General features: G+C 37.6%; 1 protein-coding gene across 1 annotated transcript in view; it reads left to right on the plus strand.

Annotated features, from left to right (window-relative positions):
• Positions 1 to 209: 209 nt before the first annotated feature.
• impg1b (interphotoreceptor matrix proteoglycan 1b) overlaps positions 210 to 20,444 on the plus strand; it is a 29,959-nt gene continuing 9,724 nt past the window's right edge. Inside the window, exons 1-12 of the mRNA XM_081603514.1 lie at positions 210 to 614; positions 6,745 to 6,960; positions 9,021 to 9,205; positions 9,274 to 9,299; positions 9,875 to 9,909; positions 9,985 to 10,031; positions 10,105 to 10,245; positions 10,894 to 10,952; positions 11,787 to 11,989; positions 12,665 to 12,967; positions 15,901 to 16,385; positions 17,165 to 17,254. Coding sequence (XP_081459640.1) covers positions 548 to 614; positions 6,745 to 6,960; positions 9,021 to 9,205; positions 9,274 to 9,299; positions 9,875 to 9,909; positions 9,985 to 10,031; positions 10,105 to 10,245; positions 10,894 to 10,952; positions 11,787 to 11,989; positions 12,665 to 12,967; positions 15,901 to 16,385; positions 17,165 to 17,254 — 1,857 coding nt within the window. The 5' untranslated portion in view covers positions 210 to 547. The remainder of the gene's footprint in view (positions 615 to 6,744; positions 6,961 to 9,020; positions 9,206 to 9,273; positions 9,300 to 9,874; positions 9,910 to 9,984; positions 10,032 to 10,104; positions 10,246 to 10,893; positions 10,953 to 11,786; positions 11,990 to 12,664; positions 12,968 to 15,900; positions 16,386 to 17,164; positions 17,255 to 20,444) is intronic.

The following is a 20,444-nucleotide window of genomic DNA, read 5'->3' on the forward strand; positions in this document are numbered from 1 at the left end:
TTCATAGTATTCCTTTTTTTGCCTTATCTTCTCACCATGCAGCATTTTATAGAAATAAACTGAAGAAAACTTCACGGATTTAAAAAACGACTCTGAAGTTGTAATTAAGCTTCTGATTCTGTGTGAAAACACCAAGTTTGTTGAAAAGACAGACGAGGGTCCAGAAGGTAACTAACAGGATGAGAGCGAGCCAGCGACCACGTGGCCCAGCAGGGATTACGAGCGGCAACAAGAAGGTAAAGGGATTAGAACGAAAACACAGCCTGCTTTTTTAACCTCGTCACTGTTGGCACCCTGGCAGCGCAAAGGAAAAACCCCAGACCCAAACTTCTCGGACTGCCCTTCCTCCTCCCTCACTCCCGTCCATGCAGCCGCACCAGGAGCCGCTCTGGGGAACAAACGCAGGAGCAGAGCAGTCTGCCTGATGGGAAACGCCACCGCCTCCTGATGGACTTGGCATCAAGAGATTCTGGATTTTTCTGTTGTTTGGCACCTTTTCCTCACACATGAGCACTTTGGAAGCGATAGAGACATAATCCCGCCCATCATGCTTTTACAGTCAGGAGTATTTCTCACCTTGTGTCTGTTTACTCTTCAGGCGAGTCGAATCAAAGGTGAGTAGAAAGACGGAAACTGACACTGCAAAAACACAAAATCTTACCAAGTATGTTTCTCTAGTTTCTACTGCAAATGTTACATTTAAAATAAGACAAAACTAACTTAAAAGTAACTTTTCAGCAAAGAGTTACTTGTAAGTTAAAAGTTTAAGTCAATAATTCCTTTATATTGATGAAAAGGTTCTTGTTCAATTTGCAGATTATTTCAGTTATAACATGGAAAAATGTCTTGTTCTCTACATTTTTTTTACTTGTCTTTGAAAGGGATTTTTTGCAGTGTTTTTATCATTTTATTTTACTATTAATACTTTATTTGCTTAACTTGAGTCACATTTGACTCTTAATTATCCAGAATATTCAAGCTCAACATAAACTTTTTCAAAAAACTAACTGACAAGTAACTTTTCTGCTTGTGTCAAGTCAATAAATCCTTAATATGTATAAACAAATAAATTATCACTTAGTTTTTACTTTATCAAGACATTTTCTCCATGTTCTAAGTTTAAACGGTAAAACTACTTCTTTTTTTTATCAATACAAAGTAAATATTAACTGAAAACACATTTCTATATCTTGCTGAAAAGTTACTTTCAAGTTGTTGCACTTAAATAATCAAAACTAAAGTATTTGAACAAGAAGCTAGACAGAAATGGTTGGTAAGCTTTAGTGTTTTTGCAGTGGAGTTGGATACTTTTTGTGCTGAATTCGTACGTCGTTGAATGACAGCCCAGTTCAGGCGTGTTTGTGTCAATAAAATAGTAGGTAAACATCACAAGTCCAAAATGTCAGCTCCATCTTAGGGAGATATTAGATTTTTGGATGTCAAGCAAATGTCAAACAGCTCGCAATCAGTTTTTAAGGTCATGAACATTCTCCGTCAGTCAGCCTGACATATGCGAGTTGTTCACCAGGATGGAGAGTTTCAGCAGAGCAAAATGTTTTCCGTTTGTCTCGCTCGGTGGGATGTGCCCCGGGGTGAGCTCATTATCCCAAAGCAAACAAAAGCCATTTTGTTCTCACTGTTGCGGGACGCTAATCTTTTCTGGCTTGTAATTCTCTAGTGGGGCCTTTTTCAGGCGATCATGTCCGGTCGCTAGCAGTCCCTCCTCCTGCGCCTGGTCTCCCTCAGCCGCCAGCTGAGGGAGACCAGAGGGAGTCCTGGTGCTTTATAGTGCTAAAAAAAATGATTTGTTGAAGGGACTCAGCGCTAAGCCGGTGGAAATTGTCTTAAAGGTGACCTTTTATGCTTCCTTGAACAGGTTATGTTACCTCCACACAAAACATGTTTGTTACATTTTTTGCACAAAGTCATTCTTGGATAAGGAGACTTTAGTTTTCTCAGTTCTGCCCATTTCAAGCTCCTTTCACAATCATTTGTTTTAGGGCCTCTTGTCACTTTAAATTCATGTAATTATACAACCATACGTCTTTGAAAAGCAGAAGTAGAGCCTCCTGCACAACCAACAAGAATGCAGCAAGTGGTTTCTGCATAGTAAGTCAACAAATAAACATGTGTCTTTTCCAGCAGCCATTGTACAGCTCATACAGCTGTAAAACCAGCTGACCAAACATACTGGAGCTCAGCTTGGGTTGCTAGGTAACAGGCCTGGGCTTCCCTGGGGTTGCTAGGTGAGGGACAGCGCTTGCTGCTTTGAAGCGTTACAAACCAGAGGCTTTTGAAACGACTCATTTTCCACATACCAAAAAACATCATTAACTGATTAGCAAAAGAAAACTGGGGGATATTTTTTTATTTTAGCACTTGGGCTGTTTTGAGAACAGCAGGAGACACCGAAGGGAAGTAAAAAAGACGTGCAAACTTTGTACAATACACCTGCAGCTGACTTGAAACCAAATCAATAAATATTAGTTTTCTATGAATCTACAGAGTAGACTGCAGCCAATTCAGCTGCATAAAATTATATGTATTTGACCTGAATGTTAAAGTTCTGTCTTCATCTAACTAAACTAATGTAATTCTGTTTTAGCGTTTGGTTTTTATTAGGACACCTCGTTTAAAAAGTTTTCTGTAACAGTGAAGTCAAAGTTAAGGAATCAAAATATTAATTCTTCACCTGCAGACATGGAGAAACACAGATGAAGAATCAAAATAAATAAATGTGTGTCATAAATAAAACATAGATATAGAATATAGAGGCAAGGATTTCACAGGATGTAAAAGATTAGAATTATGTACAAACTAAAAACGTCTGAAAAATGACTAAAAGATAAAGAAAATGATGTATAAAATCTTTCTTCTATACTGAAAAGTTAAAAGTGAAAGGAGATTCAGGAGGGTTGAGCAATGATGCACAAAAAATAATTTATTTTTATTAGCTTAGAGAATATGATGAACTCCAGAAATACTCCGCCTGAGCAACATTTAATTGAAGAAACAGAAACTGCCTTCAGTCTAAATCTAATTTAATTCAGTTCATTTTATTGGTGTCTCCTGAAGCAGTTAAATTCAGTTCATGACGGCTGATATAAAATGTTTTCCATCAGAGGAAGCCGATTCACAGACCGTCAGCAATCCCTCCTTCTGAGCAAGCATGTGGCGACAGTGGACTGCATCAAGCCACTGAACAGCTTTTCATTTGATAGAAAGTAAAGGTGCAGTGAAAAATAACCAAATCACAATTCCTGGCGCTGAGGATTCTGAATTGATTCAAAATCAGTTTTAAAATGCATTTAAATTGTTCGTCTATGTTGGTAAACTGTGTCTCTCTCTGCGCCGCCACGCAGCCTCTGTCTGAATAACTCTTTAATATTTTTCTGTTTAAGTAAAAACCAGGCAGCTAAGCTAAGCTAATACTGGTAGCTTAAGGTACAGATGTTTATGCACTAATCTATTTTTGTTTAAATATAAAATTTATTGAATTGTTTTAAATTAATTGCTTTGTTTGTTTACAGTCTTTTTGTCAAACACAAACTGCAAAAACACAAAATCTTACTGAGTGTTTTTGGTCTAGTTTCTAGTGCAAATGTCTCAGTACATTTAAAATAAGACAAAACTAACTTACAAATAACTTTCCGTCAAGATAGTGGAGCTTATTTTAAGTCAGTAATAACTTAAAATAGCAGAAATTGCTGAATCCATTAGCAGATTCTTTTCAAAATAATCTGCTAATGGATCTACAACTTTTTCATCAATATTAATGAATTATTGACTTAAATAAGCTCCTATATTTTGCTGAAAAGTCAGTTATAGGCTAGTTTTGTCTTATTTTAAGTGTAATAAGTTATTTACTGCACTTAAATTTTTTGGATAAAATAATAAAGTTGACTTTCTTTTCATTCCTTTTGAAATCCAGCATCTTAATCTGCCAACAAACTGTGGCAGAGCTGTAATTACGTTATTTACACTCACTTATTCCTTTGGTTTGTCTTCGGCCTTCTCTCAGTTTCCTAATCCAGGAGCGATGATAGTTTGTTGTTTGGGTGCAGTGACCTCCGGTCTGCGTTTCGGGGCTCATAAATCCTGGCTTATTGTCTTAAGACGTCCTGGAAGATTTGCCAGCTGGTGTCACAAACAGGCCTAAAATTGTTCAACAATGCGGCCGGCCCACACTTTTCAGATCGTCACGCTGGCTTTTGTTACGCTGCAAAATGACTCTGTTGAACAACAGAAGCTTCTAAAGGTAAACTAAATAGTTTTAGGTAATTTAATCTGTAATCCAGGCTGCATTATGTGAAGCATCTCTCTGACAATCAGCTCTTGATTTGCTTCACTCAAAATCGTACCAAGTATTTTAGTCTAATTATTAGTGCAGATTTCTCCGACTTGAAATAAGGCAAAACTAATTTACAAGTAACTTTTCAGAAAGGTATAGGAGATTGTGTTAGGTGAATAATTTAATCCTGAGAAGCAGTGCCAGTTCCACTGAGATTATTTCACTTACAGGACATTTCCCACATCAAATAAACATAAATAAACAAAATAAATTGGTTTATTTTGACTTTAGGGTCGTTTCTGCACCTTTTATTCATGTATTTGGTACTTTCAGTCAGTTGTGCTGATTTCTTTGTTTATTTTAATTACTTTGGTTGTAACATGTTTTAGAAAAATGTCAAACACATTTTAAGGGATGTAAAACAAAAGTCAATTAGCAAAAGAAAATGGTATTAAAAACACAGAAAGGCACAAAATGTAATTGTCTAAAAATGGTGTCGGAGAAAAATAACATTGAAAACATTTTTGTTGCTGTATTTTGTCAAAAATGCCAAAAGAGTGAAGTAGCAGCTGTTCTTTCACCCCAAGACAAAGTGTTACATTTTTCATTTTCATTTATCTTTTGCACTTTTTCATAACTTCTTCCAACCACAAACCATCAGCTCCAAACTTTCCACAACTAAAAGTTTTTAAAAGACTTTTGCAGCTGAAACCAAACACACATTTAGTCCAGTAAATGTTTCACTGCAGACGTTGAAATGCTGTTAAGACACATTCACAAAGGAAGCAGCGGAGAGTAAAACTGCTCAGCAAACGGCGTAAGTCACTTTGCTGGATTAACTCCGGAGCAAATTAAATTCTGCTTACAGGTAGTGAGCCTGGGCTGACCCGGTCCGGTCCAGACGCTACGGGACACACAAAGGCTAATGTCTTAATACTCACTCCTGTAATTTAAACCTTCAGTTTAAACTTCATTTAGTTCAGCGTCATAGATAAACTTCTTTTCAATTTAAAGGGAAGACGAAGAGACAAAAGCAGCTTTGAGATGTTAAAGTTCCCACAAACGCCGACGTTCCCACATTTAACCCAGTTCTGATGTAGAAACAGATTCACCAACATCCTGTTTGCCACGATGATTAAGGTCAGATTTATTTCTGCTCACATGAGAGAAACAAACCCAGAGAACACAAACCTTTTCATTTGCCACTTTTCCCTTTTTTTGTGCGTTTTTGGATGTAAATACTTTAAGAAATCAATGCAGGAGTTTAATTATGATGCAACTTGGCTGCATGTTACCTAAGATCTGACCAGAAGGCGATATTGGGATGCGTCTGCCTGAGAAACAGCCTGGAGCAACGGAGGAACTCAGTGTTCCAGCATTTTTGCTGTTTTCTGGAAGTTTGTTCCAGATTAGAGGAGCTGAATGCTGCTTCTCCATGTTTGGTTCTGGTGATGCAGACCAGAACCAGAACCAGAAGACCTGAGAGGTCTGGAATAGTTTATAATAGTTTTCTGGTCGACTACCTGATGGTCCGGTTTGTCAGACAAACCTCACTCACTGCAAAAATCAAACATCAAACGTACTTTATTTATCCCAAAGGGAAACTAAATGTTGTAGCTCCTCAACTCAGATTCTTCAAGGAGTTGTTGAAGATGGTGGTGGCTGCAGGCAGTGGTTGATTTTCAGACCTTTGCTGAGGTAAATGAGATCAGTTTCACATGTAAGTATCGGCCGATCTCCCAAAATTCAACAAATCTGGGCCGATTTTTTTGGTGCACCTGTAGTCTGACAGTATTAGTTCCACTGGCGGATTATTTGTTACGAGAGCTTTTCACTAATATAGAGGAATCATTGACTCCTATATGTTAAAGAGAAGTTACTTGTAAGTTAGTTTAGTCTTATTTTAAGTGAACGAAGATATTTGCAACAGAAACTAAGCAAAAATACTTGGTAAGATTTTGTGTTTTTGCAGTGAACCAAATGAGACTCGGTTAGAGTTGCAAATATCACATAACATTTTGAAACAAGTCAACTTTTTAGACAACTGTAGAAACATTTTATTTATCTTTTTAGGATTTAATTGTTTTTGTTTTTTTGAAAAGCACTTTGGTTCCAAAGTTGTAAAACAAGTTACTGGTACTTTTTGTGTCATTCTTTTTTGAAATCCAATGCAGAAAACTGCATTTGTTATGTAAAAATACTAAGTGCGGAAGGTCCAAAGAGCACCTGGGATAAACCAGCAACAATACGAAATCTCCATTCAAGTACATAAAATAATAGCAAAAATGTTCCCAGAAAGACTTTGCCCAAACTTCACTTCGTGTTTACTTTGTAATTATCCTCAAATAACTGACATAAACATGACAGCCTGTTCAGAATAACCAACGTTTGCTGTAATTATCCCGTGTTTTGTTGAAACATTCCTGCCTCCTCTTTTGTCTCTCCTCCTGCAGAACTGAATGACATAAACCTTTCCGGGCTCAGAGACGTGAAGTACCGGCATTTTCTGGAAGGTTCCCAACCCATCAGGCATGCGACCAACGTCCGATCCGAGCAGGACGGACAGCGGGTGAAGAGGTCCGCCGTCCACACCACAGGCGTCAAAGTGTGTCCCCAGGAGACGATGAAAACCGTCGTTGGCAGCCACCGGGCCTACTACAAACTCAGAGGTCCATCCGCTTTCATTGAATTTTACATAAAATCATGACCTGGCTGCTCACAAAAACTCATTACAAAGCATTTTTATGATGTCACAGTCAACTCAGAGGGTTTTCAAAATAAAAATGCTGCTGATAAAATTCAACAGAGACACTTGAATTATTGACGAAACGCACAAACATCCTCCAACATGCATTGTGGGCGTTTTAGGGGAATTAAACGGGGATGCAAATGGCTTGTTATCAAAAGTCGTCCCAGCAGCTGCTGCAGCGTGTCATTTCAACGTGAGACAGATTAAATTGTTCTATTAGAGGTAATGGCATCGTTTCAAATGGGTTTGTGGCAGAATATATTTCCCTCAGGCGTCAGGTGTTGGACAATGTGGCGCTCATTACAGGCTGAAACATGTGGCTGCTTGACTGGTCCTCAAAGATTCACTAAAACATCGCCGACAAGCTGTAGATGTGCAGCTCACGCTCTGGGAGACGTGAAGAAAAATGATCGTAGAATGTATAATGAAAATAAATCAGCTTTCATACTGTTTTAATAAGCAGAGTTATTTAATTTAGCCACTTTCTGATGAACTGAATTCTTGTTTTTTGTGAACAGCAGTAATTATTTCTATCATATTCTGATTTATTCTAGATCAGTGGTTCTAAACCTTTTTTGAGGTACCGAACCCACCAGTTTCATATGCGCATTCACTGAACCCTTCTGCAGTGATAAATAAAATATGATTCCCCTCCACCCCCAAATTCAAGACATAGGGGTGACTGAACTAGAGTCTAGTTGGGTCACCCCATGATCACTAAGTCTTCTTAAAAAGGTAGAGTCTCTGAGAACAGTTCTTCAAAATATAGTCAGTGTTTTCAGCAAAGTTGAGCTGACTGTCCAGGAACGACCCAAGGTATTTAAAATTTGCCACAGTTTCAACAGGTTGGCCATCGAGAGAAACTGGAACCACTTTAAGGTCTTTAGATCATTTAATTAGCTCTACATTCTAAAGAGAATGAAAAATTAATAATAAATAAAGACTTTGCGGTATTCTGGTTTAGTAATGTAATTATATTAGTTGTGTTACCACCCCCACGCCACTAGAGGCAGCAGCAACCCCGAAAAGATGCTCCTCCGCAGCACTGATTGGCTAAGCAATGTAACGTGATCCTCTGATTGGCTAAGAATGTAACGTGATCCTCTGATTGGCTAAGCAATGTAACGTCATCCTCTGATTGGCTAAGCAATGTAACGTCATCCTCTGATTGGCTAAGCAATGTAACGTGATCCTCTGCAGCAAGTGATGGCAAAACAGGTGTTGCAGTCGAGGTCTAAATGGCCATCCCAGTCTCTCTTCTCTGTGCGTCAGCGCTCGCTATGAAGCCATGTAGTGATAGCTAGCAAAACTACTACTAACCCTACACAAACTCTAACTAACACACTTATAGTCTAAAAAACCCATCGAAACACTCTTAGTAAAAGATCGAACCCAGGTTAAGAACCACTGATCTAGAGCTTAAGTAATTTCAATAGCTACTCTTTAGTTTCCTTATTGTAAAAACACTAAATCTTGCCAAGTATTTTTGTAAAGTTTTAGTGCAAATGTCTTGGAAAAGTTGAAATAATACAAAACTGACTTTCAAGTAACTTTTCAGCAGGAAATAGTTTTAAAATTGTTTTAAGTCAATAATTCCCTAATTAATAAAAACAGTTCTAATTCCATTGGCAGATTTTTTCTGTCGTAATATGGGAAAAATGTGTTTTCAATATATTTTATTTGTTTTTAGAAGGTTATTTTTCAATACTGCTACTTTTATTGCTTTATTTATTCGTTAAATTGGCAGATTTTAAATTTTAAAATGAGACATTTTTCCTGTTTCAAGTGAAAATATCTGCCAGTGAAAATAATATTTATCTTGCTGAAAAGTAACTTTTGAGTTAGTTTCATTTGAAGTGTGCTAAAATATTCTAACTAGAATCAACCTGGATAGATTCTGTTTTGCAGTGAACAGACTGGGCCTCGGTTAGTTGTGCTTTTTCAGGATTCTTTGTTTTACACCAAGGATTTTGTCATCAGTTTGTCAGGAAGCGATCTGGGAAGCGTTCCGGATCTTCCTGGACCGAGTCCCGGCCCCGGAGGAGTACCGGACCTGGGTGTTCACCTGCCAGCATCAGAACCTGTGCATGGACGACCTGGCCCAGAACTTCAGCAGCTCTCAGGAGCATCTGGACCTGGTGGCCAGAGTGAGCAATGCAGACTCACATTTCATCACAACTTAACAGTAAAATGAACCTTTTATGGATTCCACTTTCTTTTTTTTTCATTTCAGAGAATAGAAGAGGCTGAAAGTGAAGGGTTGGTGCATCGTCCTCTGAATATTATATTATTTATGTAGAATTATGTCAATTTTACCTAAATTTGTCTTATCATATGTCAAATTTAAGATCAGTCTTTATCTTTACCACAAATTAAATGAAGTAGCAGATTTCTGTATATTACACATGATTTGGATTTATTGGGAATCAACATAAAGTTAATTTAAAGAATGTTTTAGAAAAAGCTACATTAATTACATTCATTGCACCTCAGACTTCTGACAGGGCAATCAGGCTGATGAAAACATATAATGATAATCTGGCCAACTTTTCCCAAAAACTTTGAAATTTCAAGAATAACATCTTCTTTCAATTAACCACCAACTGTCAAGAGCAATGTAAAAAAACCTTAAAATACAACAATATATCTGGAGAAGCAACTATTGACTAAACGAGATAAATTCACAGAATAAACAAACTTCACATCCAAAACAAAACCCTGTTAAATGTGTAATTTTATCTTCTCTCTGTGCAACACTGTACAAACTGTTACATATTCAGAAAAACACCTGAATAAAAACATGACAGTAAAAAAGATGTTCTGCATCCTTGCAGGTTTGTTGCAGCTAAAGAAGAGCCAAGCAGTGAATGTAAGTCCTGCCTTCGATCACTAAACCATCTTCTGTAAATCTGTGGAGATTTTCTGTAAACATCTTTAATTTCAGGCACTTGGACTCCTTCTCCCATTCTGCTCCCAGCAGAAACAGACGAGGTAAATCCACCATCAGAATTCACCGCCAGTTTTCCAGAAATACCTAAACTGTTTGCATCTTTTCGCTCCCCAGGTTAAAGACCCGGTTAAGGAGAACTACGAGGAATACATTGTTGAGTTCAGCATCACCGTGTCTGACCCGACATACAGCGAAATGCTTAGCAACCCCGCAGCGCCGCATTACAACGGCGTCACCAGAGAGCTCAGAGACAAGGTGAGATCAGCCGCCTGCAGCAAATGTCAGCTGTCCTCCTCCCAGCTGTTGTCTTCACCTTTATGCAAACGGCGGCAGCCTGCGGTCTGCGGTCGCTCCAGCAGCAGCAGCAGCGCTGGCTGGCCGGCCGGCCGGCCGGCTCTCCCAGGGAGGGTTGAATAACAGCGCAGGAGGGAAATGTCAGATTTTATTGTACTGTTAGGAGGAAACCTTTCCCCGATTGATTTAACAGCTTTAGTTCAACCTTTAGCATCTAAACTAAGAAGTGCAAATAGATGAGTGACTAAGAGCAGAACAGAAATCAGGATTATTCACTGCAAAACAAGATTTTTTGTCTAGTTTCTACAAATGCTTTTAGTACACGTGAATTATGAGGAAAATAATGTAAAACTTTTCAGCAAAATAATAATAAATAATTCCTGAAAAGTACTAGAAATTGACTAAAATACTGTAAAACCTTTTGTTTTTGCAGTGTGAATCCTTTAAATATATCAGAAAACGTAATAACATAAGATTGATTTTTTAAATGAATTGGTAATAAATAAACTTTTATTCCATTCATTCTAATTTACCTGTAAGATGATTAAAACTGAAAACTTCTCTGCACTTTTGACATTTTTCATTCTCAGGTTTGTCTTTTCTTTGCAGATGGTTCATGTGTTTGAAAAAGTTCCAGGATTCAAAGAAATACGTGTTCTTGGATTTCGGTGAGTTTAATAAATGTCTTGGAAACAAATCAACTAAAATAAAGAAAATGTGTTTATAGTTATTTCTTCTTCTGTTTTGTGGGTCCAACTGTCAAACTCAACTGCATTTCCTTTATAAATATGACTGAAAATATGCAGGTTTTCCAACAGTTTAGGGTTTAATGCTTAGAAAATCTGTTGCATAATCTAAATAAATGACCTAACTGATGAATTACTTTACTTTGATCAAGTTTATTGGATTCTGGGTTTCCCCATCTGAATTATATAAAAAATGGGCATTTGACAAAGAGCTAAACAGTCAAAAAATAACAGCAATAATTTGGGTTATTAAGTTGTTAAAATATTTAGTTTAAACTAAATGTGCTTTGCAGACTAAATATTTAACATTCCATTTGGAACCAAATATTTAGCTTGATAACAAAACATTTGTTTCATTAATAAATTAATGAACAACATGGTAAAATATTAATGAAATTGAAACCTATTTATTTTCCTCATTGAAGGCTAAATAACCCAAATTATTTTTATTTTTGACTGTAACTTTACCAAGTTAAACTTAAAAGATCCTGAAATGAATAAATAACAGAAGATGGTGTACATTAGTATTGGTATTATATCTTTATAAGCAACGGAAAACCTTTTTTTATAAAGATATTTTCATGCAACAACAGAGGCTTCAGTGCTAAGCTAGCTAGGCTAGCTAGGCTAACGCTAGCATGTTTGCTCTTTGTTTTGATCTAACTTGTAAAACAATATTAGATGAAATTGGCCAAATCAAAAATGTTGGATTGATTTTTCTGAGGCTTCCTGACGGATTGTATTTGTGTTGATTAGCTCAGAGGATCTCTCTGTGCGCTACGCGGTGGTCTTTAACGGGGAAACGGAGCTAAACGGCGACTTTGACAGTCTGGATCTGGAAGAGGGAAAAGAGACAAACGAAAACGCGAAGGCCCCGAAACTGAAGCGCATCATCGTTACGGCCTTGAAGCAGGAACCGATGCTGCTGCTGGACATTCAGACGCTCAGCTTCGAGGCTGGTAATCAATTTTATCTGACGGTTATTATGGGATGGGTTTGTAAAGTTACACAGTAGAACATTAACAGCAATAGCTTTGGTTTATTTAGTCTGTCGGAGAGAAAAACATGTTTCAAAGTCATATTTTCACCTTGTTATTCATACATAACATGGTGAAAATCTGACAAACTAAACATTTATTTCACAAGCTAAATATTTAGATCAAATTAAATGTGTGAGTAAGATCAATAGTTAGCTTTCAAAGTAAATATTTGGTGTACAAACTACATTTTGTTTTTGCTAACTAAAAATTTTGCTTATTAAAAGATAGTTGGCATAATATGCTTCAACATCATATTTTGTTGGAAAATGTTATTTAGCTCCAAATTCAATATTTATCTTGCTAAATAAATGCTTTTCAAAGCATTTTATTCACAACTAAATAGTTTTCCAAGCCTCAGATTTAATTTTCAAACTAAATATTTAGCTTGTTAAGCGGAAGTGGAATATCAAAATAAAAGCTGGGTTTTCAGGGCCTTTATATAAAATCTGCTGCTATTAGAACTGAATCACTTCAGTTTAATGTTTAACTTGAAAATGAAATTAATTAACATTTTTCCTCTAAATAAACGTAAATATTGCTTTTGTTTTATCTTACCATAAATTGTGTCTTCTAGCTGTTGTTGTTATTTTGCAGTGACCACGGTTTATCCGGCTGTGGACGCCATGTCCACACAGGAACCAGAAGATGCCAGCCCACCCACCCAAAGTTTATTCCCCACTGTGGGAGTTTTGGAAAACAAGCTGAGGGATTCAGCGACCGTCAGACCAAAAACAAACACCTTTGTGCCTTTTATCCCCACCATCCTCCCAAAGACCAGCTCTAGCTTTACTGATGGGACTCCTTCAATGGCAGCTGCAGAAGAAAACCCCACAGAGGAGGAAGAGGAGGGAGTGGAGGAAGAGGAGGCTCCACCGGGTGATGGAGGTGAAGATGGAGGTGAGTGAGACTCCGAGGCTCTGAGGTGACAGACGATGACCCTTCTTCCGGTGAATCCAGCTAATAAAGCAGAATGTCAAGGAGAGCCAAGTTTAAAAATTTAAAGCTTTATTGATTAACCGCACACTAAACTGTGGTGCAGACTCCATTTAAAGCTATTGATAGGTAATTAGAAGAGCTCTGGAAATGAAAACCGCTCTCAGCCGTCGTTGTGTCGGCTCCGTGTTTCGAGCTGTTGGCTGCGGATCTGCAGAGTTAAATAAAAACATCCAAACATAAAGGAGTAAAACGGAAACCAGCTGCAGAAAAAAAAGTTTCTACAAGTTCCACCTGGTTAAATTAATCATGTTTGTAAAATCATTAGTATTTAAACCTCAGACCTACAAGATCTCATTAACTTGTCTTCTATTATCTTAGGCTAAACATTTCTTTCTCTTGGTGCGTTTTAGTTGGTGCCCATTTGCTTTTGGACTGTAATGGTGAAATTTTAGCATGTTTTATATTCAGCAAATTGTTACATGGAACAAGTTTTAGCAAATTTAATTTGCACCAACCCTGTTTAGTCCATTTGAATCAAACTCCAGTTTGTTTGTCTAGAAAGTCTGGTTTGTTTGGTTTGGTGTGAACGCAAAATCAAACTCCAACTAAAGTGAATCCGGTCCATGTAACGCCTACGTCTCGGTTCGGTTGAACTGAAATCTGGTTCGGTTTGAATGTATATGTGAACTGGGAATCGCAAAAAAAGCAGGAACTGGCCTACAGCGCAGTGCATTGTGGGTAAATAAAAAAAACCCGCGCTAGGCTAGCGCTAGCAGGAGAAATAACTCGTGGACAAAAGAGAAATCCTACAACCTCTAAAATCTAACGCTACTCTATCTTTGTTTATATTTTTGTGAAGGAAGAAGTTTCGCTCAGTGTTTTCTTTAGAGGTTTTCATGTTGTTTTCTTCATTGGTTCTTGATGCAGCGCCCCCACAGGCGAGGAGGGGAACATATTTTTAAAGGATTTGGCTGGTTTGGCTCAGGGTGTGAGAAAAAGAACCACAGCATCTGAAAATGTAACCGATTTTGGTCCCAAATCAAACTGTACTGGACTATCAGCTGTGAAAATACCCACAAATGTAGATAAATATAAAATCTCCTGAAGAAAAGGGGGCTGGATAGTAGAACAAGGATCCTTTGATTTAACTTCCCTAAACAAACAACAATAAGACGGATTTATGGGCACATTTCTTTCACAGGCTGTTTGGTGCCTCCCACTGTGAGCCTCACAGTTTCCACAGCATAAAAACACTCTAATCCTTCATGCAGGATGCAACAACACAGCAAATGATTGCTCACATTACACAGATAATGAAAAATAAATAGGACACAAATTATGTGAAATTTAAGACCAGTGATGGAAAAAATGAGCACTTTAAAAACCGTCTGATAAATATTCTATGACTTTTAAAAAGATGCTGCCGAAATGATCAAAACAAAGACCACAGATGAAGAAAGGAACAGTTTTTATAATAACTTTATTATTTTTAGTTTTTCAGCTGGGAGCCCTTTTAAAGTCTGTATTTTCTATTTTATGGTCTTATATCTTCCTCCTGAACATCCGATGGAAATCAAGTCGGATGTTTCTGTCACAGTTTCTGGGAGGGACACAAACTTAAGAGTTTGTAAAAAATAACTTTATAAAGTTACAGCATCTAAATGCAACCTTGATTGACCCAGGAAATAGAAATGACAGCATGATTAGACTTGGTGTTGTCACTTTACCCTTGGAAAGGCTCCAGCAGCAGGGGGCCGGCCGGCCCCTGGTCCAGTCATCACCGAGTCACGCTGCGCTGCACAGGCGCATTTCATTAAGTCACAGCAACATTTCCCACCTTCACGGCTGAGACCCGAACTTTAGAGAAATGTGTCAAAAACCTCCGGTGCATCTTCAGATGTCATATTTAATAAAAATGGTTAATCTATAAAACTTTAATATTCCACAGTTCAATGTTTATATAATAAAGTCTGCACCAAGTGTTTGGATTGAGATTAAAAAGAAATGTTTGTCATGTTTGATAAATGAGCTGCCAGAGTTGTGAATTTTAATGTTTGGGAATCATTTATATTAAAATAGGAATAAATCATACAGTTAGGACACTTATTTATTTTTTTTAAATAAATAAAAGCCTGGAAGCAGCTACAGCTCTGGTCAGAAATTAACACACAGGAACGTTTAGAAACACAGTAACAAATACTGATTAACCTTTAAAACTGTTATATGTGAAAATGTGAAAACAAACAAACTGACTTTAGTTTCCTGAATGTTTTCTTCATAATGTAGAGCCAAAAATCAAAGTTCTCACACGAACAGTTTCAGAAGTTAAACTGGAACATGAGTTTAATCCTCTGCCTGAGAAATGTTTGATGTTCACTGTGTCCAGAAGGCAGCAGTTTCAGATCTACCGTCCTGTGTGCTTTCTGAGCTGAGTCAGAAACAAAGTTAGCAAAACACAACAGTTATAAAACTACGAGTAAAACAACAACTTCTTGTCACACAAACTGTACATGTAGGCGCGTAATCACAAATTGATATTCTATGTTGGCTGGCCATCTCAACGTTTACACTCACATGAAAATGGCTGCAAACAGATGCGCAATTATACAACCATACATCTTTGGAAAGCAAAAGTGGAGCCTCCTGCACAACCAACAAAAACACAGCAAGTGGTTTCTGGATGGTAAATCAACAACAAAACACTTGTCTTTCCAGCAGCCATTGTACAGCGCATACAGTGGTAAAACCAGCTGACCAAATGACCTGGTGGTTGCTAGGTAACGGTGCCGGTTTCAGTAGAAACGCAAATGGAAGTACAAAAATGTAACTTTAATGTGTTTTGGGATATAGAAATGTAAACGCCACCCCTCTGCTGTTTTGTTTCTTTTCACCAGATCCGGAGCTGGTGGGACGTTCGAGCTCCAGGCCTGAAGGAGATCAAACTGCTGAGCTGAACCTGGATCCACCCACAGCTCCCGCTGACCCGGTTTCCACCCGATCATCTGGTGAGGACGCCGTCCAGGGCAGCGAACCTGGAGCAGACGTGAAGCCTGTACCGTCCCCTGAGGACGGAGGGGAGGGTCGATCAGTCACCCAAACCGCTCCTGGAGATTATTCACACACCGCAGACGGAGTGACAGAGCAACAGGAAGAGGAGAGCGGGAGCGGCTTCGCGTCAGAATCTGATGAAGGTCCGTACGGATCCACAGCCGCGCCGGCGATGAGACAGGCCAGCACACCTGTGATGACGGCTGTGGAGAAGAGCAAAGAGTTGGTGGTTTTCTTTAGCTTGAGGGTCACTAACATGATGTTTATTGACGACCTGTTCAACAAGAGCTCCCCAGAGTATAAGTCACTGGAGAATACCTTCCTGGAACTGGTAGGTACTCAAGCCTTTGTGGTGGATATAATGCTCCTGCATGCTTCACTGTCCTACTTCATATTATGAAACCAGGCAAAATGTAATAAATACGACTGACTAAATATGGCCGTGCTAAGAAAATCATGAAAAATAATGAGAATAAAATGAAAATATTACCAGAACAAAGTCATAATATGACATTATTCTGGTGTTATTATCATAATAATGGTAATATTATTCATACGTTTTTAAATATCATGACTTTTTATTGTATTATGACTTTATTCTCATTGAATAAATAATTACAAGCATATTTTGACAAATTACTTTATTATATTATTCCGATTTTATTCATGATCTATTATGACTTTATTCCGTATGATTTTAAATTTTGAAATGTTATGACGTCAATCTTACATTAATATGACTTTATTCTAATAATTCTGACTCTATTCTTGTATTATTTTGACTTTATTCTTATAATGTTATTTTTTTTCATTGTTTTTCTTACTATGGCCCTAACACTCCATCGTCAATGAAAATGTTGCAGTTGTTGCACCACTTCTTAACATTTTTATGGAGGAAAAACAGGAAGAGACGAGACGCTGTGTGTGCTGTAAGCCTTATCCTCACAGCATGAACGTGGAGAAGCGAATACGTTGTTGCTGTTTTTGTTTTTGTAAAAGCGGGAGACGTCTTCAAACCGAAACCTGCAGTATGCTATCACGTTTGCTCCAGAGGAGCCGCCGTGTCGACGGTGTGGAAACACTGTGGTGAAATTGTTCTGTTTCACTTAGACTCAGCACTTTGGGTCCAGAAACCAGCCAAACCCTGGAGCTTCCAGTAAATCTGGGCTGGGGAGACAGACGACGTTAGCATCCATACCGGTATCGTTTTATCTGTTTCCATGCTGGAGCTTCTCCTCCTCAGTTTGTTCACTAACAGCGTCCAAATGCAGTAAAACCAGAAGCACCTGATCTTCCTAACATTTCACGTTTCCATGCTGTAAAACATAATTTTTCTCATCTTTATGCTTTTTGCCTTAATCTTTTGAGTCACGCTGCAGTTCTTCTTTTTTAATCTGTCTTGAAAATATTTCACTAACTTTCAGTTTGTGCTGCTGACTTGCTTGTCTGTATTCATGTTTCTTTGTGTATTTAAAATAGCAAACGTTCTTGTAAAATCTGTTTGCATTTTTCTTTGTGTGTGATTTTTTTGAAATGATGTAAGACGTAAGTGGATATGAGAGGAAATTCACAGTTTGCAAAGCCAAACAGAATAAATCCAGTCTGCAGGACTTTTACATAACTAAAAGTCTACAGCTCAAATCGTTGCTCAACTGTGAACAGAGATTTATTTTTATTTTTTTTAGCTTTGCGCTCTTAGAGTTTGGTTTCTGGCAGCTTTGTTAATATATTTTTATTTTCTGAGTTATTATCTAGCACACATTGTTAGGAGGGAAAATGAGGACAAAATGGTTTAGCCTTAAAGAGGCTTTGCCTGGTCCCAAACATGCTCCGTGTATTTATGTAAGAGAGATCTGATGAAAGTTCAGCACCACAAGATTTAACTTAAAAGGAAAAGCTTTTAGGAAACGGGTTTCTGCTTTGTGGCTCAGACACCGAAAGCTTAACTTGTGCAATGTTAGTCCAGAGCGTTGACGTCTAAACAAACCGGTCGAATATTTGATTTTATCCCTTCTCTCATCTTCACTGTGTGTGAAATGTTCTGTATGTTACAGTACAGAAAACAGGTGAGAACATATTAACTGATCAATACAAAACGCAACGTTAACAAGCTTTAAATTCTAACAAAATACCCGAATCGTATCAGTTTTGCTCGTCAGATGTGGCAAGAAAAGTAAGAAGCGAAAAACTTTTTTATTTCTTAAAGGAAAACTTTGCTTTTCACACAAACCACCAGCGGGATTAAAAGTGGTTGTAGCCGTGATTCTGTGCAACCTGCATTTTTCAGTAGCATCTCATAAAACAGAGTTTCACTGAAACTTTTACAAGCTTACTTTCCAAAACTTTCCAGGACTTTTTCGCCAAAACTTGTTGGCTGTTTTTCGGTAACTTCTCTCCGTCTTTCAGAGCTTACTGGTATAAAACTTCCCTGGATTTTATTTTGACATTTTCCCACAATATACTGGAAATTTCTTTTTACTTTCTAAAACACATTTTACAAAATTCTATTCTGCTGGGCGTTTTTGCAGAACTTCCTGGTTATTTTCCTGCACTTATTGGACATCATAACGATTTTTTAACATCAAAATAATATTTTTCAGGATATTAGCAGTTATTTTCTCAAAACTTCCTTGTTACTTTCCTGAACTTTCCGTGAACTCACTGCTTGCTTGCATTGTAACTTTTTTCTGGAAGTTTTGCCGTATCTTTACAGAAATCTCACAGACTTGACTGCACACTTTTTCCAAAATTTTACTTCATATATTTGTGGATTTTTCATGGAACTCACTGATTACTTACCAGTACTTTTCAAAACTTCATAGTTACTATACGCAGCACTACTGACATTTCCTGACTACGTCCTGTTTTGGAACTTACTGGTTACTTTCTGGAACTTTCCTTGAATTTGCTGGTATCTTAATTGATGGTTTTCTGCCTTTAACTTGCTGGATAAATTCATTGAAATCTGAAACATAAACTGTGTTTTCCTTGAATTTATTGGGCACGTTTACATTTCACTGGTTACTTTCCTGGATCTTTGATTAAACTTATTTTATACAATCCAGGACATTCTGGGTGTTTTCCTTTGCTTTGACATACCCCAGGAGCTCTTTCCACTCTGTGCTGCAGAAGTGATTTTATCGCATTGCAAAAAAGTTAAATAATCTTTTAAGGCTCAATATTATAGAGAAAACTATTGAGTTTTTATTTTCTTATTAGTTATTTTGCTATGTATCATAATGTGGTGCTAGGAAACATATAAAGCATTAAAAGTTTATGCTGAATGTTGCTTCTTAGTCGCAGCATCTGTTAAATGACTAAATGCAATTTAAACCTTATCTATATTTGATTGTGGAGTTTATTTTACTACTTATAAAGACAAAAATGCAGCATGGCTTCACATTTCGGATGTTACATTATTTGCATGTCTGTGATGCCGTAAATATAAACCACATAATTCAGTTTGGCTTAGAATAGTGTGTTAATAAGCTTCGTGAGGACTTTCGGGATGTTCTGCTGATTTATGCTTTTGTTTTGCTAAAGCAGAGTTAGTTCCTGCATGGAGGTCAGGAGACCTTTTCCTGTTTTAGTCTTCGGTTTGTGACGTGGAGTAAGCAGCTTAGAGGCGTCAGCTCCTGCATCACACACTCTGTGCTAATGCTGGTTTCAATCTCCTTAGTGTGTTTATGTTGACATCTGCATGCAACGTAACCGAATGTACCACAGGAAACAGTCAAGTCACTTTTAGTTTTTAAACATCAGTTGCTTATTTTTTTTATTAACTGTATTTAAAACTCTGCATCAGGGTTTGGTATGTTTAAAATGAGGAGATGCATTGAAACAAAGGATAAACGGTGGACTGTCACCAGTGTGTTGAGCTGGATTTGAGGTTAACTTGTCTTGTCTGCAGAGAAACTATTGAAAGGAAAGCAGAAAGTAATATATAGCTGATATAAGCAACACTCCATCTCCAATTTTTAGTGGTTGCTCAAACCTTGGACTTTGCTTGTTAACTAATTTGTTGAGCTTCCTGGCAAAGCTAGATTTCAGATGTTTGATCCGGTAAGTATTTACCGCTCTGAGAGTTACCAATATATTCTGCGTTTCCATTGCAAATGTGTGCAAAACTTTGTTGATATTCTGCTAATAATTTTCCAATTGCTGTTTCTCCATTAAGTAAGAAACACAATTAAAATCTCATTTGAGTAAGTTAACATGAGATGTTGTTAAAAACATGCGGCCTCATCCTCCTCCTTCCACTTCCTGTTGTCTTCTTTGTAGTTTCCACCAGTAGTAACATCTGGTTGTTGATCACATGACTTATGTGATGATGTGAAAGTGTTTCGGTCGCAGTTTTGCGAATCAAAGTAAAAACTGTTTCCATTAATTG

Source organism: Poecilia reticulata, chromosome 22 (genome assembly GCF_904066995.2).
Source record: "Poecilia reticulata chromosome 22, P_reticulata-male-v2, whole genome shotgun sequence".
NCBI lineage: Eukaryota > Metazoa > Chordata > Actinopteri > Cyprinodontiformes > Poeciliidae > Poecilia > Poecilia reticulata.